Source organism: Sparus aurata, chromosome 4 (genome assembly GCF_900880675.1).
Source record: "Sparus aurata chromosome 4, fSpaAur1.1, whole genome shotgun sequence".
NCBI lineage: Eukaryota > Metazoa > Chordata > Actinopteri > Spariformes > Sparidae > Sparus > Sparus aurata.
Window position 1 is genome coordinate 27,397,088 of NC_044190.1, and position 18,447 is coordinate 27,415,534.

Sequence of the window (18,447 nt, forward strand, 5' to 3'; positions counted from 1 at the left end):
CGTGAATCCCCCATACAGCTGTTCACCGACCTGTTGTTTCGACTGACTTACAAATCCAATTTCAAGGAATTTCAACCTTTTATCAGAAATCTCGAATTATATTTATACGATGTCAATACCAGGAACCTGCTTTTAGGATATTAATCCTGTTGGGTCTATGTCGTAAATGTTGTTTTATCAATAGATGCACTTATCCTCGTGCAGTAATGTACATTTAAATCAAAAGAGCAAATGATAAATCGGATACACTTTACATACATTATATATCTGGATTAGAATTTTGTCAATGCAATTTGTGATGTGCTACACACCCCCTCTGTGGCTCCTCCTGAGGTTTATTGCATTTTTCCCCCTTAATATGGCAAGTTGCTGAGGTCAGAGGATGTCGTTCATTGACTGTAAAGAGGCAATGTGATTGTGATTTTTGGGCTATATACATGAAAATTGTTTTGAAATGTTTCAAATACGGTGTATGCCATAATGATGTAGTAAAAAAATTACACTTCTCTATTCCAATTTTGTTGACTTTGGGAAATAAATCAGGCCTATCTGAAAACAGAAATACATTTACCAACCGTTAACCCCCCATAAATATATATGTTCAATAGTTCTTTTCCCAGCTCTGTGTAGTGTTGCGTCAAATTTTGTATGATTTAAGTGAAACATTCATTTAATGCACAAGCAAGTTAAGACCATTCAAAATTGAAACGTTTTATCAGTTTAACAATTTTTATTTTCATTTCTATAATACACAGTGACCTTAAGAGGAAGTGGTCTTCCAGAATGCACAGACTGAGGTAATGTGGACAATGGTTAAATACAGAAATATAGGTATTTGTGTAATTTTGAGTTGGTCTGCTGTTATGTTCAAGTATGCTTTATGGTCCTCTGGGTCCTTTACTTTTTCCACTGCTTGTTCTCGTAGTCCCAGTTGGCGGAGAAGCCCTCCACTGGGTTGATTCTCATGTCCAGCATCCTCTGGAGTTCCTTTGCTTTGTACTCAGGATCAAATGTGTGTGGGACGGCTCCGTATACTACAAAAAGACAATACCAAAAGTGTCAATTGATGAGCTTTATGGGCTGTTTTGCAACTCTGTACTAAAAGGATAATAATTGCATTATTCTCTGTTTAAACTGATTAGATTTTGAAATCCAAAGCATAACACTACATCAAGCCTTGCAGATTTACAGGCACATCATGGCCAATATTGCCATTATACTTTTTGCAAGACATACCATACTTCCTCTGCCAGAGCACAACAAAGCCAGTGAAGCCGATGAGAAAGAACATCCCTGCAACCACAGACTTCCACTCCGATGTTGGGTGGTTCATCTCAGCAAAGCTCTCTTTGAAGCTGATGCGGTACACTGAACATTAAAAACAAACAAAATCTAGATGATTAAAATTGTAATGGATGAAAATGTACCTAACCATTAAAACATTACTACATTAATTAATACAGTGCTTGTTGACAACAGGATGAGTTTGATCAAAAGATATGCATATTAGAGTATAGGAAAAGCAGAAAGCAGTGAAGTCCTACATGCAATCTTCTCATCATTGGAGAGGGAAGCCCAGGAGCCCATCTCCTTCTCCTTCAGGGACTTCTGCTCTGGACTCAGGGTCTGCACATAGCAGATATCAGGAAGAGGTTCTTCTCTCTTGTCAAAGTAGGCAGGTAGAGTGTAGTCCTCTACCTTTGCAACACCTGCAGGGGACAAGAAAGAACGGCCTATCAGATATGTTTTACTAACACTGACCGCTTTGTTTATGTCAGTCTTCTTTTAAATGTCATGACGATACCAAGGCTGACATGTTTTTTTGGACTAGAACTATGATGCTTAAACAGAACACTCCGATACACAGAACCAACATGGAGGTTAGCCACAAATGATTTCATTAGCTAATAAAGAAATGCACAGAGTTTTCTCAGGATTGGTTGAGGATGTACTAACTTACAAAACAACTTGTGTGGTGTTAGGCTGTGATGAAATTTTACTCCGCTCCCAGCCCGCCACAACACATTACATTCTCTTCTTGACCTTGTACTCAATATACATGTATCATTCAGTGTGTCACTTTTTATTTGTACATATAATATTAACGGGTACATGCCATCACTAAATAGATGCCTGACACTCTGTGCATCTGTAATACCTGAGTCAGAGCCAGTTCAGCTAGAGAACTTGTGCTTGCATTTGATTGGCACAAGAAACATTGCTGATACACACACTTATCAGCTGTGGATTGAGTCAAATGCTTTTTAAACTAAAGTGGCAGGTGTTTAGCTCAGGTGTCAGGTAGCTGTGAGGTAGGAGAGATAAATCAGATTGTTTACACCAGCCCGACTCACTTTACATGGTGAAACTGTGTTGTTGTCACATACAGGGAAATACAGATATTTCTATGTATGCTGTCACTCAAACATTTAATAGTTCTTGCAAAACATACTTTTCATTCAAATTTGCCTTTTGAGATTTTGCATTCAAAGATAAAGAAACCTTATGGCAGGTCACTGAAGAGTTGTCTTTTAGAGCTTTGAGATCCAATTCAATCCTCAATGTATGAGTCTCAAAAAGGTCAAACTGATGATTGTTTCAGGCACAAGACTCAATCAACTGTATTGCTATCGCCTCTACCAGAAATAGAATATACCCTGGTCATTTCAGGTCACACTCACCATGTCCTCCACGTACACACACAGATGTGGAAATGGCACGCTTGCCAATGAGGCGAAGGGCTCTGGTGGCCAGCATTCTGTGGAAAATGTTATTTAAGAAATTAGCAACTTCACCAAGGATATTTACATACATATAAACACATCAGTATGTTTACACATCCTCCTTCCGGTCCTTCCGTTACATTAACAGACGTTTTATAATGTTACTTGACAAATGACTATCTCCCCTCAGCAGACAGACAAATAAGAATACATTAGGAACTTGTGTCAAAGCTAAAAGTAGCAGCTAGGATACAACAACAAGCACAGTTGAGTGGTCGCAGGTCTATGAAACAATACAATTTCAGGCATTGGACTGACGTTTTAAATTGTTGTAAACGAAATAGCGCAGTTTGTACAAAAATAAAGACAGAATTTAAATTCACAGGCACGCTGACTTGCTGTTAAGTGTCAAAACCAAAGCTTAGCTTCGGTTACATCTTCTGGTTAAGCTAACGTTAGCTTTAGCTGCAAACACAAGGTCATAGCGCCCGGGAAGATATAATCACAGAAATACCAGATTCTTTAAGACGATACTGTCCAATTCAATAGTTGCCCATTGAATGAGACTACATTTATAAGAGCCCTCGGTAGACCGCCGTGACTTTTTGCGTCTACGCAGCACACCTGTCATCACGAACCTGATGCTAGAAGCTATAGACGGCTAGCCGGGACATTAGCACGTCCTAGCACCGATCCGCTCAGACAAAGTCACTTATACACAATCGCTTATTTTGCCTAAAATAACAAACTCATCTTGGACCATTACCCACGCTTTGAATATGTATGAAGTCACGGTGTGAGTGAGCGGTAAAGTGTGATGAATTTCTATATGGTTGAAAAGATACCGGTGATAAAAGAATACAATCTACTTACTTCTCCGCTCTCTCGTCCGGCGATGGTCTGAAAGGAAGTACGTTTGCGAGCGGATATACGTACGTCACAAGGAGAACGAGGTGAAATGAGGCCAGCTTTGCGACATTCCGATTCCTGTTTACTGCACCACCGGTGCTAACGAGTGGAAGGTGGAAGTAAGATTAGCCCCTGCTGCTAGATTTCACGACACTGAGCAATTCACCGAGCACAAAAATACCGTCTTGATATTTGCCAATCGTAAAAGCTTACATGTGCGCGCTAGAAGGCCCGTCGTCGACCACATATTCGGGCAGTAAGGTGACTGCCGACGTAGATGTCTACTTTTTATCCGTGCTTTATGTGCAACGCTAGCTAACGGTAGCAGGCGGTAGTTCATCCCCATCGTGTAGCCACTCAACTTCCCCTCGTCTTTTCCACGGGTTTTTGCCAACTTCCTACGAAAATGCCTATTCAGCTGACAAGTCAGGCTTACTGTAAAATGCTTTTACACGCTGCCAAGTATCCCCACTGCGCCGTGAACGGGCTGCTGGTGGCAGAGAAGACGAAGGAGAAGAAGAAGGACAGCCACAGTGAGCCGGTCCTGTGTGTGGACTGTGTGCCGCTGTTTCACGGTACTCTCGCCCTGGCACCAATGCTAGAAGTAGCTCTGACACTGGTAAGTGTTCCCTCAGTTTATTGGGTGCACATAGCTTAAACTAATGCAATTAAATCCACAAAACAAAAGATCTGTATTCTGTTAAAACTGTTTTAAAAGGGGTTTTGATTCAAATTCACTGGTGTTTTTTTTTATATTGTGTGCCCACTTTTTAAATGGAGGGTGTAATAAATATTTGAGCCACCTCCATATAAAGACTAATAAACTTAAATGGCATATGCATGTCTAGAGCAGTTTCAACATTCAGACCTTCATAAACTCATGGTTTATTGCAGAGCATCTTTATGTTACATGCTACAAGTTCCAAAACTGGAAACTAATCCTAGTCCTGTGTCTGTGTTTTTTTCCTTCTTCTGGTTGAAAATGAATTAATTGTGATCTCTGCTGTCCCTTCTCTCCTCTTCCCGTCTCAGATCGATACTTGGTGTAAAGAAAATAATTATATCATAGCTGGATATTACCAGGCCAATGAACGCACAAAGGATTCAAGGTACTGACAGCCAAATGGACGCAGACACCCCGCTGTTTACAAGAAATCAATCACTGATTAACCATGCCCCCAAACTCCCCCTGGGCTCTACTTCATTATATCTTCCGGTCATCTCTCTCTTGCAGACCCAACCAAGTTGCAGAAAAAGTGGCCGCGAGGATTTCTGAGAACTTCAGTGATGCGGCAATTGTTATGGTATCAGTAAATCCTTTACGCTGGTGTTCGTGGACTGCACTGCTGGTTTAACGTGTTTTTGTGCATCAAGTTTGAAGATAAGATAATCCTTTATTATTCCCACAACAGGGAAATTTGCTATTTGTAAGCAGCAAAGAGGATAGCAAAAATAGAGAGCAGCAAATAAAACGGCAGTAAGAAACAAGAAAAAAATGTCTGTTTTTCTCCTTTTAGGTGGACAACAGTAGACTAACAATGAGCTGTTTTGAGCCCATTGTGGTCATCTATGATCACCATGAAAACAAGTGGAAAAGCAGAGACGTAACCTCGTAAGTGTCTCTGTTAAGGGCTTTTTTCACTGCAAGACTTGTATGGACCCTGTTTCATGTTTTTGTCAAATTCTCAATCGAATGTTCTCTTTTGTCTTCCAGCGACTGTTTCGAGGACTGGAGCGAAGCACAGAAGATCACATCTGCTCTGCTGGAGGGCAGGTCCTACGAGAACCTGATTGACTTTGACAATCACTTGGATGATCTAAGGAACGACTGGACCAACCCTGTGATCAACAAGTCCGTCCTGGATCTGTGCTAAGGCCCTCGGTCAGGAGGAACCCTGGACACGCACACACATTTATTGCTGCCTTTTCAGCATGCATGCTACTTATCGTGTAGCATTGGAGTACAGTTATGCTGAATATCTAGTCTTTGTTCCATCAAAAAGGCCTTCATGCTGACGGAGTCTTTCGGAGCACTGATCAGTTGGCCCACGTCTGTTAAGGGCAAGCACCATACGTGCACTATTGGCATGTGCCCACCTTTACAAGGTGATGCTGAGGTGATGAAGGCGGTTATGTTTTTGAATGCAACTTAAATGTGATTTTTGTTTTTCTGCAACGGTTTGTGTTTATTCATAGTTGTGTGGATTAAGTTAAATTATAGAGTATTTGATTTATTAAATTTTACGGCCAGAAGCCATACAAAGATCAAGTCCTAAAGTATTACACATTTTAGGTATGATTGTACTACTGAGATATGATATAAATATATGTTCTTTATTACATTTCTAGTTTGTTTTAAGCACGGAAACAAAGTTCACATGGCAGAACTATAGTCTGAAGATGTATGTGGTCAGTTTCATTAAAAAATACAAAGAGAACTTATAAATGAAAGCGAGAGAGACATGAATTAAAGGTTTTAAGGTTTTGTCTCAGACTGGATGTCACGCCAACTCCAGTCGTTCTGTAGATGCACCTGCAATAACAACGGGATGATTTGACTGAAGAGCTTCGACTTTTAATAAGGAATGCGTACGCAAACATTTCTGTGATGCATGTGAGCTGTTATTGTCACTGGTGTGCTTCAGAATGTCTTTCTGGACAGTGTACATGTAGGCGCATCGGCTTTTCATTGTTCAGAAAAACAGTACACTGAGTCAGATCACAGGAGTGTGAATTTTGTTTTGTGTTGGATATATGTTTTAGGTAACTATTTATTTGACCACTCTAAATCCTATTATTTAATAAGCAATGTTAAAAAAAATTGTAATATTTAATGTGAGGATACAAAGCTACTTTTTGTATTTGAGATTAGAATGAATCATAATTAGTTCTTTGTGTGGACAGAACATTTTTTTACAGGTATTTTATTAACTGAATGTACAATGAAACCGACTTTTGAAATTATCCAAATCTGTCAGATTCGTCATTCGAAATCTCACAACATTACCTTTATAGTTTTTAGAAAAATTCATGTAGTTTGAAATGATCTCTTACAGATTCAGGGCTGCATCATTTTTTGGTTGCGTTTGGTATCGCTTAAAATAGCCTAGTGAGGGTTGTACTAATGGCTTTATCAGTAACACATATGTCAGGGTCATTGTGCTATTATCCACTCAGGACAGACAGAAGGGAGAAAAATATTTGAGATATTTTTTTATAGAATGACAATAGACACAATTCTTTATTAATTCAAGTGGGAACATCATTACTGCAGCAAAGTCACAGCAGTTGCATGTACCTTTAAAAAGAATCTCTAAATAATGAAGTTTGATATGTAGTCAGATTTTGACACTTCCTGCTTGTTCAAGATGTCATTTCCTGCTCCTACAAAGAATGTGTATAGCATTGAATAACCAGGAAGCTATGCTGATCTAGCCTCACATATATGATTCCCCTAACTGCCCTCCTTTGTGTGTCCTCAGTTTATCCTACACATATACATCACCTCCTCTAATCTCTGACGGACTTTGGCCTGAAAATTGTCACATTTCCTTCAGACCTGCCCCACTTTGTTTTATCTCCCTGTGGAGAATCATTGGCACCTGCAGTACAATCATGTGCATTAGGTGTTATACCTGCCCTGGATCAGGCTTTTATCAGCTCTTATAGTAAACTGCTATATTATCAACTCATGACCACAGAACTGAATTACGGTGTTGGACTCATTTTTCTGGCTATGTTTACTGCTACTAGTTACAGAAATGTCATTATTAGAAGAGGCTTCATAAGAGCAGAGTAGAGAGTAGCATTTGTTTCGATGCAGTCAGTGCCCCATCTTATCATTATATTAATTATCAGTTAATGTACAAATTATTTTCGCCTATTAAATTTGGTCTATAAAACAAAGTACTGACACATGCACAATTTACGAAATATGTCATGAAATATCTTTTCATATGTGTGTGTGTGTGTGTATGTGTGTATATATATGTGTGTGTGTATGTAAGTATGTATGTGTACATATATATATATATATATAACACTTTACTCCACTGCATAGTATTGTTTACTCCACGGCATAGGCTACATTTGACAGCTAAAGCTAGTAAATGGAATATTAATACTTAAGATACAAAATATGATCAGTTTATACAAAAAAAAATGCTACTTACACATGAACACATCATTGATCATATATACATTTATAAATATAGTTTGGTAACAATGCTAGTGTTACTTTAACAAAGCAAATAAACGTATTTTAAGTTTGTGGTTATTTTAACTACACTAAGTAACCATGGCCTCTGCAAACTGACTTTGTCAAGAGGAAAACTTTTTTAAATAACAAAGACCACAAATTATATTGAAACGGATGTCACAATAAGAGAAAGGCCGTAAAAATGTTTCTGACATTAGTAACATTCATGTTGGCGGTCTTAATTTATTTTTTGTGGTGTCCTTTATCTGTTGGACATCTCCCTGTGAAACTGACTTTCATCAACAGATTCTGTGATGTTGGGCTCTTCTGTACAAACACAATTACTCTCCTCACAGTTGTATCTTATGGAACAATGATTACATTTCATATAGAGACAAAACTCTATACTTACATTTGTTAACATAAATACTGTGAACCAACTTTTGAATATTAACAGCGAATTGTGTGGTTATGAGGCTTTTCTAGAGAAATATAGTGTTTACATTTCTCAACAAGAGTTTGACATGGTCATCAAATCAAACCAACACCTCATAGTATAGTTACTTTAGCACAAAGCATACATCTTGATGAACTGACTTTAAGTGAATGCCCTGTTACTATTGGGTTTCGTTGCTTGATAGAAAATGTGCACAGTACTTATATTAAAAATCATCTAGATTATATCACAACACCCATATATAAATATAGACGGTTTTATTTAGATAGAAAATTATGGAGCACCGTCTCTTGCCTCAAGAATATATCATTCGAAATAGAATCAGAGTTTCTTTTCAAATTGTATGTAGGTACTTTCCTGTAAAAGACAATATTTGTCGTCTTTTCACCCAATGTAAACAACTGATGCTTCTTTTGTGATTGTGTGGGAGAAACTATTGAACATGTTGTTACAGACAGTTTCCATTCTATTGCCTTTTGGCATGATTTAAAGAAATACCTTTCATAAATACTTGATAAAGATATCTGACAAAGATTGACATTTTAGCCATCTTTAACAAATCAAACTTCTCCCCAGATGAAATGTATATAATTAATTTGATCATTATTTTATGACTTCCATTGAAAATTTAAATACTAATAATAATTTTTTTAAAAAGTGTTTTGTTTGTTGGTGCTTGGTTGTGCTGGACTGGAATTTTGACGATGAAAGTCACAGTCATATTCGGAATAACAACGTCCTCAGAGTTATCACTTGGTGAATATTGCCACCTAGCGGCTCTTACTGGCACCTGTTGCTGTCACATGACCCACTTCTTCCTTCCGGGCCAGACACAGCGCAATAAAACTTAAGGATCAGACAGTGCCGTCATAAACAAGCGGTCCCTGATGAGCCAGCCAACATTCCTTGAACTAAACTTTCTCTAAAGATTCAGATACAGCAAGTGCTGGATATGAGCACTACACACAGACATACCGACGATGTTAATGTGAACACCACGGAACGCTGTGCTGACCGACATTACGTCGCTTGTTGATGACGATGCAGTCCCATCCCTCGTACTTCTTCGTGCAGGATCATGCAGCCTCCAGCGCGGGAAACATTAGCAGCGTAGATGTGAGGGTGAAGTTTTTAGATACAAAACAGTTTAACAACAGTTATGGACCCCGCGGAGGTAGAGTTCCTCGCTGAGAAAGAGACGGTGAAGATAGTCCCGAACTTCAGCCTGGACAAGGTCTATCTGATCGGGGTAAGTAAGTGAAGCCAGCTGCATTTGTCAGGACTTCTCTTTATTTATTTATTTTTTTTATTTTTTTTGTACACGGTTAACTTCTTACAAAATATTGATACCTCGCATAACGTTAGCCACATTAGCTCAGTAGTTAAAGGTGCCATGTGTAGTTTTGGGGTAGAAATTCAAACGCAATATTTGAATATTTACAATATTAATTAATGAGGTAGTAATGGAAACTCCTGTATTAATTTCTTCTGTAACTAAACAAACAAGATGTCCTCAGAGGTAAATAATGTCCACAGAGCTCCGTTTGGAGCTAGAAAGGTGGCAGGGTCCGCCACAATGTAAACAAAGTTAAACAGTGCGAACATTGTTTTTGTTTGTCATGAAAACGGAGATATATATTTTAGGCATAAAAAAAAAAATCAGTCATTTAAGATCTTTCTCTTCTTAAAATGTCTTCCCCAAAACTACATAGTGTGTCTTTAACATTAGCATGTGCCAAACCTTGCAGCCAGATGGTGAAATATCAATGTGGTCAAATTATAGTTTATATAGTTAATATATTCTGTGTGGGCCAGCAGCATGTTTTCAGGCATAACATCTGTCTCTCCTCAGGGCGATCTGGGTCCCTTCAACCCTGGACTGTCAGTGGATGTCCCCGTGTGGTTGGCCCTTAACCTGAAGCAGAGACAGAAATGCAGGATTATGCCTCCTGCCTGGATGGATGTAGGTAAGATATACAGAGCATATGGGTCTTTGATACCTTATCAAGCTTTAAGGTTTGGTGATTGCTGCAAAATGTACATTCTTTTGTAGGTCTTGTAAATCATTTCAACATATTAAACCGAAATTCAGCCAGATATATCTGGTACCTTGGAAACGTTCTGATCTCCACTAAATGTGCAAAAAGCTTTTGTTTGTTTGTGTAATGCGTAACACAGATCATATGCTCTTATCACTTTAAGAGGTAATTTAAAGTCGTCAGTCGTGCATTTTACGTGTGCTGTGATCTACGGATGAATTGTTTTCACATAGCAGCGCTTCCTGAATGTGGCAAACATCACAAATATGACACGGCTGCACACTCCTCTCTCAGTGTTGGGCGGCGAAGTTGACAGCGCCTCCTCGATTCTTGGCTGATTAACTGGACTCACTGTACTTCCTTTATTGGTGTGGACGTTAGCTCAAGGTCAAAACCAGTGTGTGTAGCCAGCTTTCAATATACTGGGTGCATAATGATGCAGGGACACATCACTAAATACAACGCTGGGGCTCATCGCTGTATTTGTAACGATGTTTGGACAACAATGCAGGCTTAAGGCCCAGTGGAAGAAGACGTATCGGGCTTTGGCTGCACAGGATGTATTTATTTGTAAGATCAAATTCATTGCTCAAGAGAAGTATAGAATATGGCCAGGCTTATGCCTTAAAAATGTCAGATTTCGCATAAAAAGAGAACCTGAATATCGTTGGCACAAGATGATGAAAATACCAGAATTTGAACTGCAATGATGACGCATCTAAGAGATGTTGACGTTCATGCCGATTTCCTTCATCTGGTGATGGTGGCTCATTCAGTTCCTGTTTTGACTTACCTCGTGTTGATCCTGTGCAGAGAAACTGGAGGAGATGCGAGACCTTGAGAGGAAGGAGGACACCTTTACGCCTGCTCCCAGTCCTTACTATATGGAGCTGACCAAACTGCTACTGAACTAGTAAGATAGTTCCCCCTGCACAAATGAGACTTTTATGTGTTCACAGTGTTGTATAGTAATAAAACTGACTGTGAAAATGCTCCCTTATTGTCTGTGTATGTGGCACTGTAGTGTACATTATGGTCTATGTGTCTCCGTAGTGCCTCTGACGACATCCCGAAGGCAGACGAGATCCGCACACTGGTCAAAGACATCTGGGACACGCGTGTGGCCAAACTCCGCCTCTCGGCAGACAGCTTCATCAGTCAGATGGAGGCTCATGCCAAGGTACAGCTGATGACGAAGAATCACACACATTTAGTGTCCACATAATGTTCGAGCTGTCACTTTAATGAGCGGATGGAAAGAAAATTACTCACTGACCATTCTGACAATCAATTAAAATGTCAAACATTTGCTTCTTGCTTCCTAAATGTGATGATTTGCCGTGTTTCTTTGTCATCTGTGATAGTAAATGAAGGGTCCTTGGGTAGAGCGGAGCTGAAAATAATGAGTCGAATAATTTACTCTCCATTTATTTAAAATGGCTAGTGGAGGTTGTGTTGGAATTCAAGAAACGTGTAAGCACCTTGGAATTAATTCTGTGCAACTTCAAGTGATGAAGAACTCTGATCATTTCTTAAAGTGGAACCTCGCAGCCCCTCGATTGTTTCTTAATTAACAGCTATGGTTACAGAGTCTTGCAATACAATGCGGATTATTCATTTATTTACCTTGTGTCCGTGCCGTTTCCTGCTCCAGCAGATGTGAGCACACATCCAGAGCAGTCATTAGAGGAAAAAATCTTTTTACCTGTTTTTAAAACTAACCACATCTCGTGTCTCACTCTGCTTCATTCCCCCTGTAGCTGGACAACCTGACTCTGATGGAGATCAACACCATACGATCGTTCCTTCTTGACTCTCTCAACTGCATGTACAAACTACGCTCCAATCTGCAGCCCGGTGCGAGTAAAGGACAGTTCAAGGACTATTGATCCACGAGATCAAGATCTAGACCTGCTGAATGGGTCTGGATCTGTGGAGAAGACTGTGGTTAAAGCCTTGGACTGAGGTGTGTACTCACTCAGCAGGCCCTTCATTACCCAAAGGACTGTTTGTTTCAGAAATGGAATCCATGAGATTTATGTAAATGTCTGATTGAAGCCTTTTTTTAAGAGGTTGTATTAATTTTGAGGGAGGCGCGTGTTAATGCATACAAATTGAAAGCACATAGGCTGTATATGTATCTGCTGGTTTAAATATGTGGATATTTAATTTAATTTAGGACACTCACTGTAGTTTAAAACTGCCAACACTTTTGTATATGACAAGAAATGACAAAAATAAATGTATTTGTTCATATATTGAGGGTAGATGAGTTTTCTCTTTTTGTACGTCCTCATATACCGGCATATTTCAGTGTTCTAGATGAGCTTGTTTTGCATGTTTGCTGGACTGTTTGAGATTTGTCTGCAAAATTACAGAAGCGGTAAGCACTGGCAAACTTTTCTCTGGTATCATGCACACGTACAGTAGCCTCATGATGGTTTGTTATGTAGATGTAAAAAGGTAAGTCAGTTTATAGAAGAATTGCCCCACTTTACAAGCAAAAATGGTAAACGTGTGCTGGTTTTAGCTTCCTCTGTGAGTGTTTTACTGCTAAGACCCGTTGGTACCTGAATTTCTTTCGGATTTGAACTGTTGACTGAACAAAACATGTCATTTGAAGAAGTCAGGATGAGATAAACGGCCATGTACCATGTAGAGGTTTATAGGTTTAGAATACAGGGCACTCTAAACTCATGTGTCAACGTGAGCAAAACGTTTCCCAAAGTATTGCTGCTGTAGTAATAACGAAATGAACACTGGACTCCTTCTTTTAAATTCTTCTAATGTAAGTCCTTGCCAGGACTTTTGCCTTGTATTTGACCCAGCTTAAATATTTAAGAGCAATAGAAGCAGCAGCACAGCGTCCCAGGACCAACTCCAGTTTTGAGGTTGTTGCTTAAGCGGAAGGCAACGTTACAATTACTTTTTAAAAGTGAAGATTGAATATCTCTTGTGGGGTGGAAAGAAACCAACATACTGACCAAAACTAGTTGGAGTTTGAATTCAAAACTATTGACAAATAAATATTGGTTGAGGTTAGTGCTTAAATATAATAATTAATGAAGCATCTTTGCCAGGAACGGTTCAGAACGATCACTGCTTCTTTTTTAATTTAAACTACACGTGTGACAAAGACCAAGGTTGACATTTAACATTTTTGAAATATTTTATTTTCTTTTTTGTCTGAAATCACAGCCATATATTCATAAATACCTAATTACTACATTCAACAAAGAATATATTACATTACAATGAATTCAAACAAGTACATTTTTAAAAACAGGATTTCACAGCATCTAGACATCCTCCACTGAGTAATGGGGCTATTGCATGGGGTGTGCGTGGGCTGGAGACACAGGGAGGCTGGGTAAAGGGTGCTCACTGTACTACACCTTCCTCCCCGGGGTCATTGGCAGCTTATACCTCAGCATGCGTGCTCCCTCATTAACCAATAGGCTGCGCTCTTGTCTCTCTGCTCTGTAAAAAATGACAGACTACACTCTGGAGCCACCTGGTCCTCTGAACTGGCTTGGGCCTCGTGATTGAACAGATTCTCAGATGCGTTTTTAGATAAAAAGGAAATTCAGTGTTGGGTTCTTGACATGCACATAACTGGAAGGCGTGAGACGTACAGTAGACACTTGGATGTGAAGTCCCTGATCACTGATGTTGTGTGTAGAACGTCCTTCATGTGGAAACTGCAACTCATTCACATGCTCCCAAATTCTTGAGGCACTTGTAATTGATACACTGTATATGCAGGGGGGGAAGTCTTTAGTTAATTAACTCTCTCTGTACATTTTCAAAGTTAATGACGTGTTTGGAAATACTGAAACGCCCCATTTTGACAACCAACAATCCCAACTCGCCGATTTCCGATGATTTCTACGCCTCGTTGATGGGCTACGTGAGGCAACGTGAGCGGCAGGACGGGAGGTCAGTGTCGAACCTGTGGCTGAATCTCAGGGCAGAGCTGACGACGAGGCTGACAGGCAGGCAGGCAGTGGTTGTAAACAGGTACGAGGTCAGGTAAATCAAACCTCTCTGATATTACATTATGTACCAGGAAATGCCATTTCTGAATCTACGCCTTTGTGTGGTTTTTATTAATAACATGTTGGCAACTTTGGGTCCTAAAACTGCAGAATGGAGACGAGTGGGGGTCCAAGGTGGAAGATGGCTGTTCTGGTTTTTTGATGTTTTTTGGCTTTGACCTAATTGCAACTCGATTAAAAATTAAGAATCCAAAATGCTACTGTTTTTTTTTGTTTTTTTTTTCATTTTGGCACTGTGTCCTCTCACGGCTGCTGATAAGGGCTTGATCTTGTAAGGCTTGATCTGACATTACGCAAACCGTCGTGTTGTATTGAGTTTTATGTTGTCTGGTGTACAAAGTGAAGTGGAAGGTCCAAACGGTAGGATAAAGCATCAAGAACCAGTTTAATCAGCTGGCGGCTTAAGAGACTCTTCATGTCTTTACAAAATAATCAAATATGTCACGTGACCAACGTAAAAAAAAAAAGGGGGAAAAAAAAAAACAAACAGAAAACATTGTATTATCGATCTCAACTGGTTTCTGAATGAGAACATCTCAAGCTATCTGTCATGCCAGCAGCAGTGAAGCCGACCAGAGGAGTTGATGAAAAGGGACGTTGAAACAGAGAGACGCATGTTGCTGTGAAGGAACGGGGATGAGAGGGCGGGAGCCACGTCTCAGGACCTCTACGTAAGCTTCGCCGAGCTCAGACGCCACACGAGGTGGCCGTGGCTGGGTCTCAGTTGCGCAGTGCCAGGCGAGAGAGAGTAAGAGGTGGGGGAGTGTATCCTGTTCTCTCTCTCTCTCACTCTGTTAAATGTCTCAAAATGAGCTGTTCTGGCCAGCAGCAGTACAAACACTAAAAGCAAGGCTTTCTTTTTCCAACCCCCCAAAAAAGCATAAACATATAAAAATGGCAGGCTTTTTTCTTTTAAAAGAACAATGATTAAAGTAATAAAAACATACAAAATTCTTTTTAAGTCTTCATATTATATACAATACAAGGCTGAAGCACCTTTTAAAATTCTTATTCTCAAATTTTCTATTTCGAAATAAAACATTTTCCTTAATTCTTTCCAAAAATGTGCATTTTTCTAAGTTCTTCCCTAATTTCAACAGTTCTTTGTTGCAACACAGTACCACCAGGTAGTTCTTCAGCTTTTATTCTTAAGTGCATTTCCAGTTCAAAAGCTCATGGCCACTGTGATGAAAAATCAGTCCCGACTGGCCAGAAGCCTTTGGAGCGTTCAAGTCTCTTTGACGACGCCCCTCCCGGGGCAGCTGCTCCCTCATTGGCAGGATTGTCTGTGTAGCTGTGGCGTCGAGGGATGCAGGGACTGAACAATAGAGCAGCGGGGACTGAAGACTGTGTGAAAAGCAGGTGCATGTGTGTGTATTTGTGTGTGTTTGTGTTCATCTTCAGGTTCTCCTGCCCCGTGCTCTCGCTGATCTCGTGGGGTTGGCTACATTGGCACGCGTTAGTGGCTCGTGGCACAGTCCCTGGCTAGCCGCAATCCAAAGACTGCCTTTCCTTCACTGTATGGTCCTGTATCACCCATCTATCCATTCACTCCAACCATTCATTCATTCATTCACTCATTCTTTTTATCTAGCAAGCCATGTTCTCCTCCATGGAGCCATGTGGACCAAGCCATGAAAAATAAACTCTTGGGCGTCAGTCTGAAAGGGGAGGCGGCCTGGGGAACATCAGGTCGGCTTGTTGGGGTCACCTGGGAGGGTAGCCCTTGTAATGGCCGCCTCTCGGCCAGTGTGTCTGTGGCAGCGTCAAACACTTCCTGAAGTGCTCCAGCTCTGCTTGTAGCTTCTCCCTTTCCACCGCCAGCTTCTGTCTCTGGGACATCAGCTCCTACACGACCAGGAGAGACATGAAATATGAAGTTAACACAAAATCCCAACAAGGAGGGTCACTTGTGTGACGTCTTTATTGTGATTGATTGACTTCAGTTCATATAGTCTTGTCTTAAAGCCATTTTCTACCCTGCGTACGTTAAGAAGTACAATAATCTTACCCCCATGGTATGAGACAGCTGCTCAGCAGTCAGACTGAGGTTGTAGTTCTGAGCTTCTAGTCTTCGACACTGGCTCTGCAACACTTGTCGCTCCAAACTTTGCTCTAGTGGACAAAGTCGGGAAGGGGAAAAAATAAGGGTTGGGGATTAGAGAAAGAAAATGTGCATGCTATCTAACAGCAGATCCAATCTAACACCAATTTATCCTCATGTTTCTCAGATTGATCAGATGGTGCTGAGCGAATTTCTGGGAGAAATCTTGATTACACATCAGTATTTTACAATGAACTAGGTATAGGAAGGATGAATACCGCCCTCGAGTGACGAAGGAACGTTACAACAACTGCTAAAAATCTAACTTATTTGTATAGACTTCAACCAGGAAACGATATTAAATTGTACACTGATTTGAGATAAACATCTCTTTTTTTCCAGGAATAAAAGGAAACACTGAACATCTGTGCAGCCGCTTACCTTCAACATATTCCTGATAAGCTTCAAATATAGATTCAATCCCCTGCCACTTGGAAGCAGGAGCCTCCTCTTCCTCCTCGTCCTCCTCCTCCTCAGAGTCATCTTGACCTGACATGTCCTCCCTCGCCCCTGAGGCCTCCCGGTGCGGGGGCGCAGAGAAGTGCTGCCCGTTGGGCTGAGAGTGGGGGTGTGTGAGTAGATGGGGAAATGGATGTGCATTTGAATGAGATTGCGGAAGTGGAAGTGGATGTGGAAGCGGATGCTGATGAGGATGTGGATGTGGATGCGGCTGCGGCGGCCGGCCGGGGGCGCTCTGAAGCTCTGGAATGTTGTAGTGAACAGACGACTCCTGGAGGTGCGACGACTCCGATATCCCCGTGGCTCCACCTTGAGGACAAGATGGAAGAGAAGGAAGGGTTGACTTATTTCATTCATCTGGCTTTTTTGCACAGACTTCGTGCTTAAAGGCTTAATCAATTTTCCCAAATGCAAACACCAAGTTAGGTCCCTCTGCAAACGTAAGTTACACTTGAATACATAAACAAAACTTTGTATATACAGCTACAGGTAGAAGATAATGCCAAAAGGAACCCTAAATATGGCTGTAATAAAGCAGTATTGTATGTATGTAGTCCTGGACATTTTCCTGGAAATCTGTCCTTTTTGACCACACTGTCATGATTTTTGAATCAATCAAATGTTGAATAAGTAATTGACAATAAGAAAGATACTTGACCCGTCGATGAATCTAGGGCCAATTAACAATTGTTTCCATTGTCTAATTAACTGATTAGTGGTTTGGTCAACCATCACAGAAGCTTCTCAAAACAGTTCAAAACAAAAAATCAAAATTTGCTGATTCAAGGTTCTCAAATGTGCAGATCTTTGTTGGACAAAACATTGAATTTGAAGATGTAATTTTTCACAATTTCCTGACATTTTTAACTAAATTATTTGCTGATTAACTAGAAAAACAACGGTCTTATCGGCCCTGTTGTTTGATGGTCTCTCTTGTCTCTGGCCACTGTGCTGCATCCTAGACACCCTCACTGCGACTTGTGTGGCTCACCTTTGTGTTTCTGAAGAGCCTTCTGAGTGGACTGAAGCACCGATTCATGGAACTGCTGTGCGAATTCCTCTGGCGTGAAGCTGTCCCAGGGTTTGGTGCGTCCGTTGACGCTGTGCAGACCCTCTTTAGCCTGCAGGGGGAGTGGGGGCCGCAAGCTGTTCAGCAGGCTGGAGCTCTTCTTGGAGATCGGTCCTTCACCGGGCCCCCGGGCCTTGTCGGGGTAGACAGCTGGAGAAGGGGGTTCCTTTGGTCTTAATGTGTCCCCGAGGGGTTTCGGATGGCCATTGGGGGACGTCGGGCAATGTGAGGAGGGGCTATGTGGTCTGACGCTGTGGTGGTCTTCTGATTCAGAGGGAGGCTGGGCCAATGCAGAATCTGCAATCATTTGAACACGTGTTAGTCGTGATGAGGTCAAGATCACCGTTACTACAGATGGAACGCTCCAGTTACTAACTTGTTACTTTAGACGCATCTATCATCCAGGTGCACTGTACACAGGGTTAGTACAA

At 40.8% G+C, this 18,447-nt stretch overlaps 4 protein-coding genes across 5 annotated transcripts in view; 2 read left to right on the plus strand and 2 right to left on the minus strand.

Moving 5' to 3' along the window:
- Positions 1-710: 710 nt before the first annotated feature.
- On the minus strand, positions 711-3,678 carry cox4i1 (cytochrome c oxidase subunit 4I1). Its single transcript, XM_030414924.1, has 5 exons — positions 3,597-3,678; positions 2,682-2,758; positions 1,545-1,709; positions 1,237-1,368; positions 711-1,034 (listed from the first exon to the last, which is right to left on the minus strand). Exons 2-5 carry the CDS (start codon positions 2,755-2,757, stop codon positions 898-900), a joined length of 510 nt encoding a protein of 169 aa, XP_030270784.1. The 5' UTR covers position 2,758; positions 3,597-3,678; the 3' UTR covers positions 711-897.
- A 9-nt stretch (positions 3,679-3,687) lies between these two features.
- emc8 (ER membrane protein complex subunit 8) lies at positions 3,688-6,596 on the plus strand. The gene is made up of 5 exons (XM_030414923.1): positions 3,688-4,251; positions 4,665-4,741; positions 4,867-4,936; positions 5,150-5,244; positions 5,347-6,596. The coding sequence occupies exons 1-5, from the start codon at positions 4,039-4,041 to the stop codon at positions 5,504-5,506; spliced, it is 615 nt and encodes a 204-aa protein (XP_030270783.1). The 5' UTR covers positions 3,688-4,038; the 3' UTR covers positions 5,507-6,596.
- Positions 6,597-9,351: 2,755 nt separating this feature from the next.
- gins2 (GINS complex subunit 2) lies at positions 9,352-12,551 on the plus strand. The gene is made up of 5 exons (XM_030413598.1): positions 9,352-9,536; positions 10,140-10,254; positions 11,140-11,239; positions 11,380-11,506; positions 12,087-12,551. Exons 1-5 carry the CDS (start codon positions 9,447-9,449, stop codon positions 12,213-12,215), a joined length of 561 nt encoding a protein of 186 aa, XP_030269458.1. The 5' UTR covers positions 9,352-9,446; the 3' UTR covers positions 12,216-12,551.
- Positions 12,552-13,481: 930 nt separating this feature from the next.
- gse1b (Gse1 coiled-coil protein b) overlaps positions 13,482-18,447 on the minus strand; it is a 186,785-nt gene continuing 181,819 nt past the window's right edge. For both annotated transcript variants that reach the window (XM_030413892.1, XM_030413891.1), the window contains 4 exons: positions 17,939-18,313; positions 16,870-17,256; positions 16,396-16,499; positions 13,482-16,232 (listed from right to left, as the gene is read on the minus strand). In XM_030413892.1, the coding sequence (XP_030269752.1) occupies positions 16,092-16,232; positions 16,396-16,499; positions 16,870-17,256; positions 17,939-18,313 (1,007 nt within the window). In that variant the 3' untranslated portion in view covers positions 13,482-16,091. The remainder of the gene's footprint in view (positions 16,233-16,395; positions 16,500-16,869; positions 17,257-17,938; positions 18,314-18,447) is intronic.

Coding starts and splice junctions, on each gene's coding strand:
- cox4i1 (XM_030414924.1), bottom strand. CDS start 2,757: ATGCTGGCCACCAGAGCCCTTCGCCTCATTGGCAAGCGTGCCATTTCC. Junction 1,710..2,681: donor GTGTGTACGTGGAGGACATG/GTGAGTGTGACC, acceptor TGTCCCCTGCAG/GTGTTGCAAAGGTAGAGGAC. Junction 1,369..1,544: donor CAATGATGAGAAGATTGCAT/GTAGGACTTCAC, acceptor TTTAATGTTCAG/TGTACCGCATCAGCTTCAAA.
- gins2 (XM_030413598.1), top strand. CDS start 9,447: ATGGACCCCGCGGAGGTAGAGTTCCTCGCTGAGAAAGAGACGGTGAAG. Junction 10,255..11,139: donor TCCTGCCTGGATGGATGTAG/GTAAGATATACA, acceptor GATCCTGTGCAG/AGAAACTGGAGGAGATGCGA. Junction 11,507..12,086: donor AGATGGAGGCTCATGCCAAG/GTACAGCTGATG, acceptor TTCCCCCTGTAG/CTGGACAACCTGACTCTGAT.
- emc8 (XM_030414923.1), top strand. CDS start 4,039: ATGCCTATTCAGCTGACAAGTCAGGCTTACTGTAAAATGCTTTTACAC. Junction 4,252..4,664: donor TAGAAGTAGCTCTGACACTG/GTAAGTGTTCCC, acceptor TTCCCGTCTCAG/ATCGATACTTGGTGTAAAGA. Junction 4,742..4,866: donor GAACGCACAAAGGATTCAAG/GTACTGACAGCC, acceptor TCTCTCTTGCAG/ACCCAACCAAGTTGCAGAAA.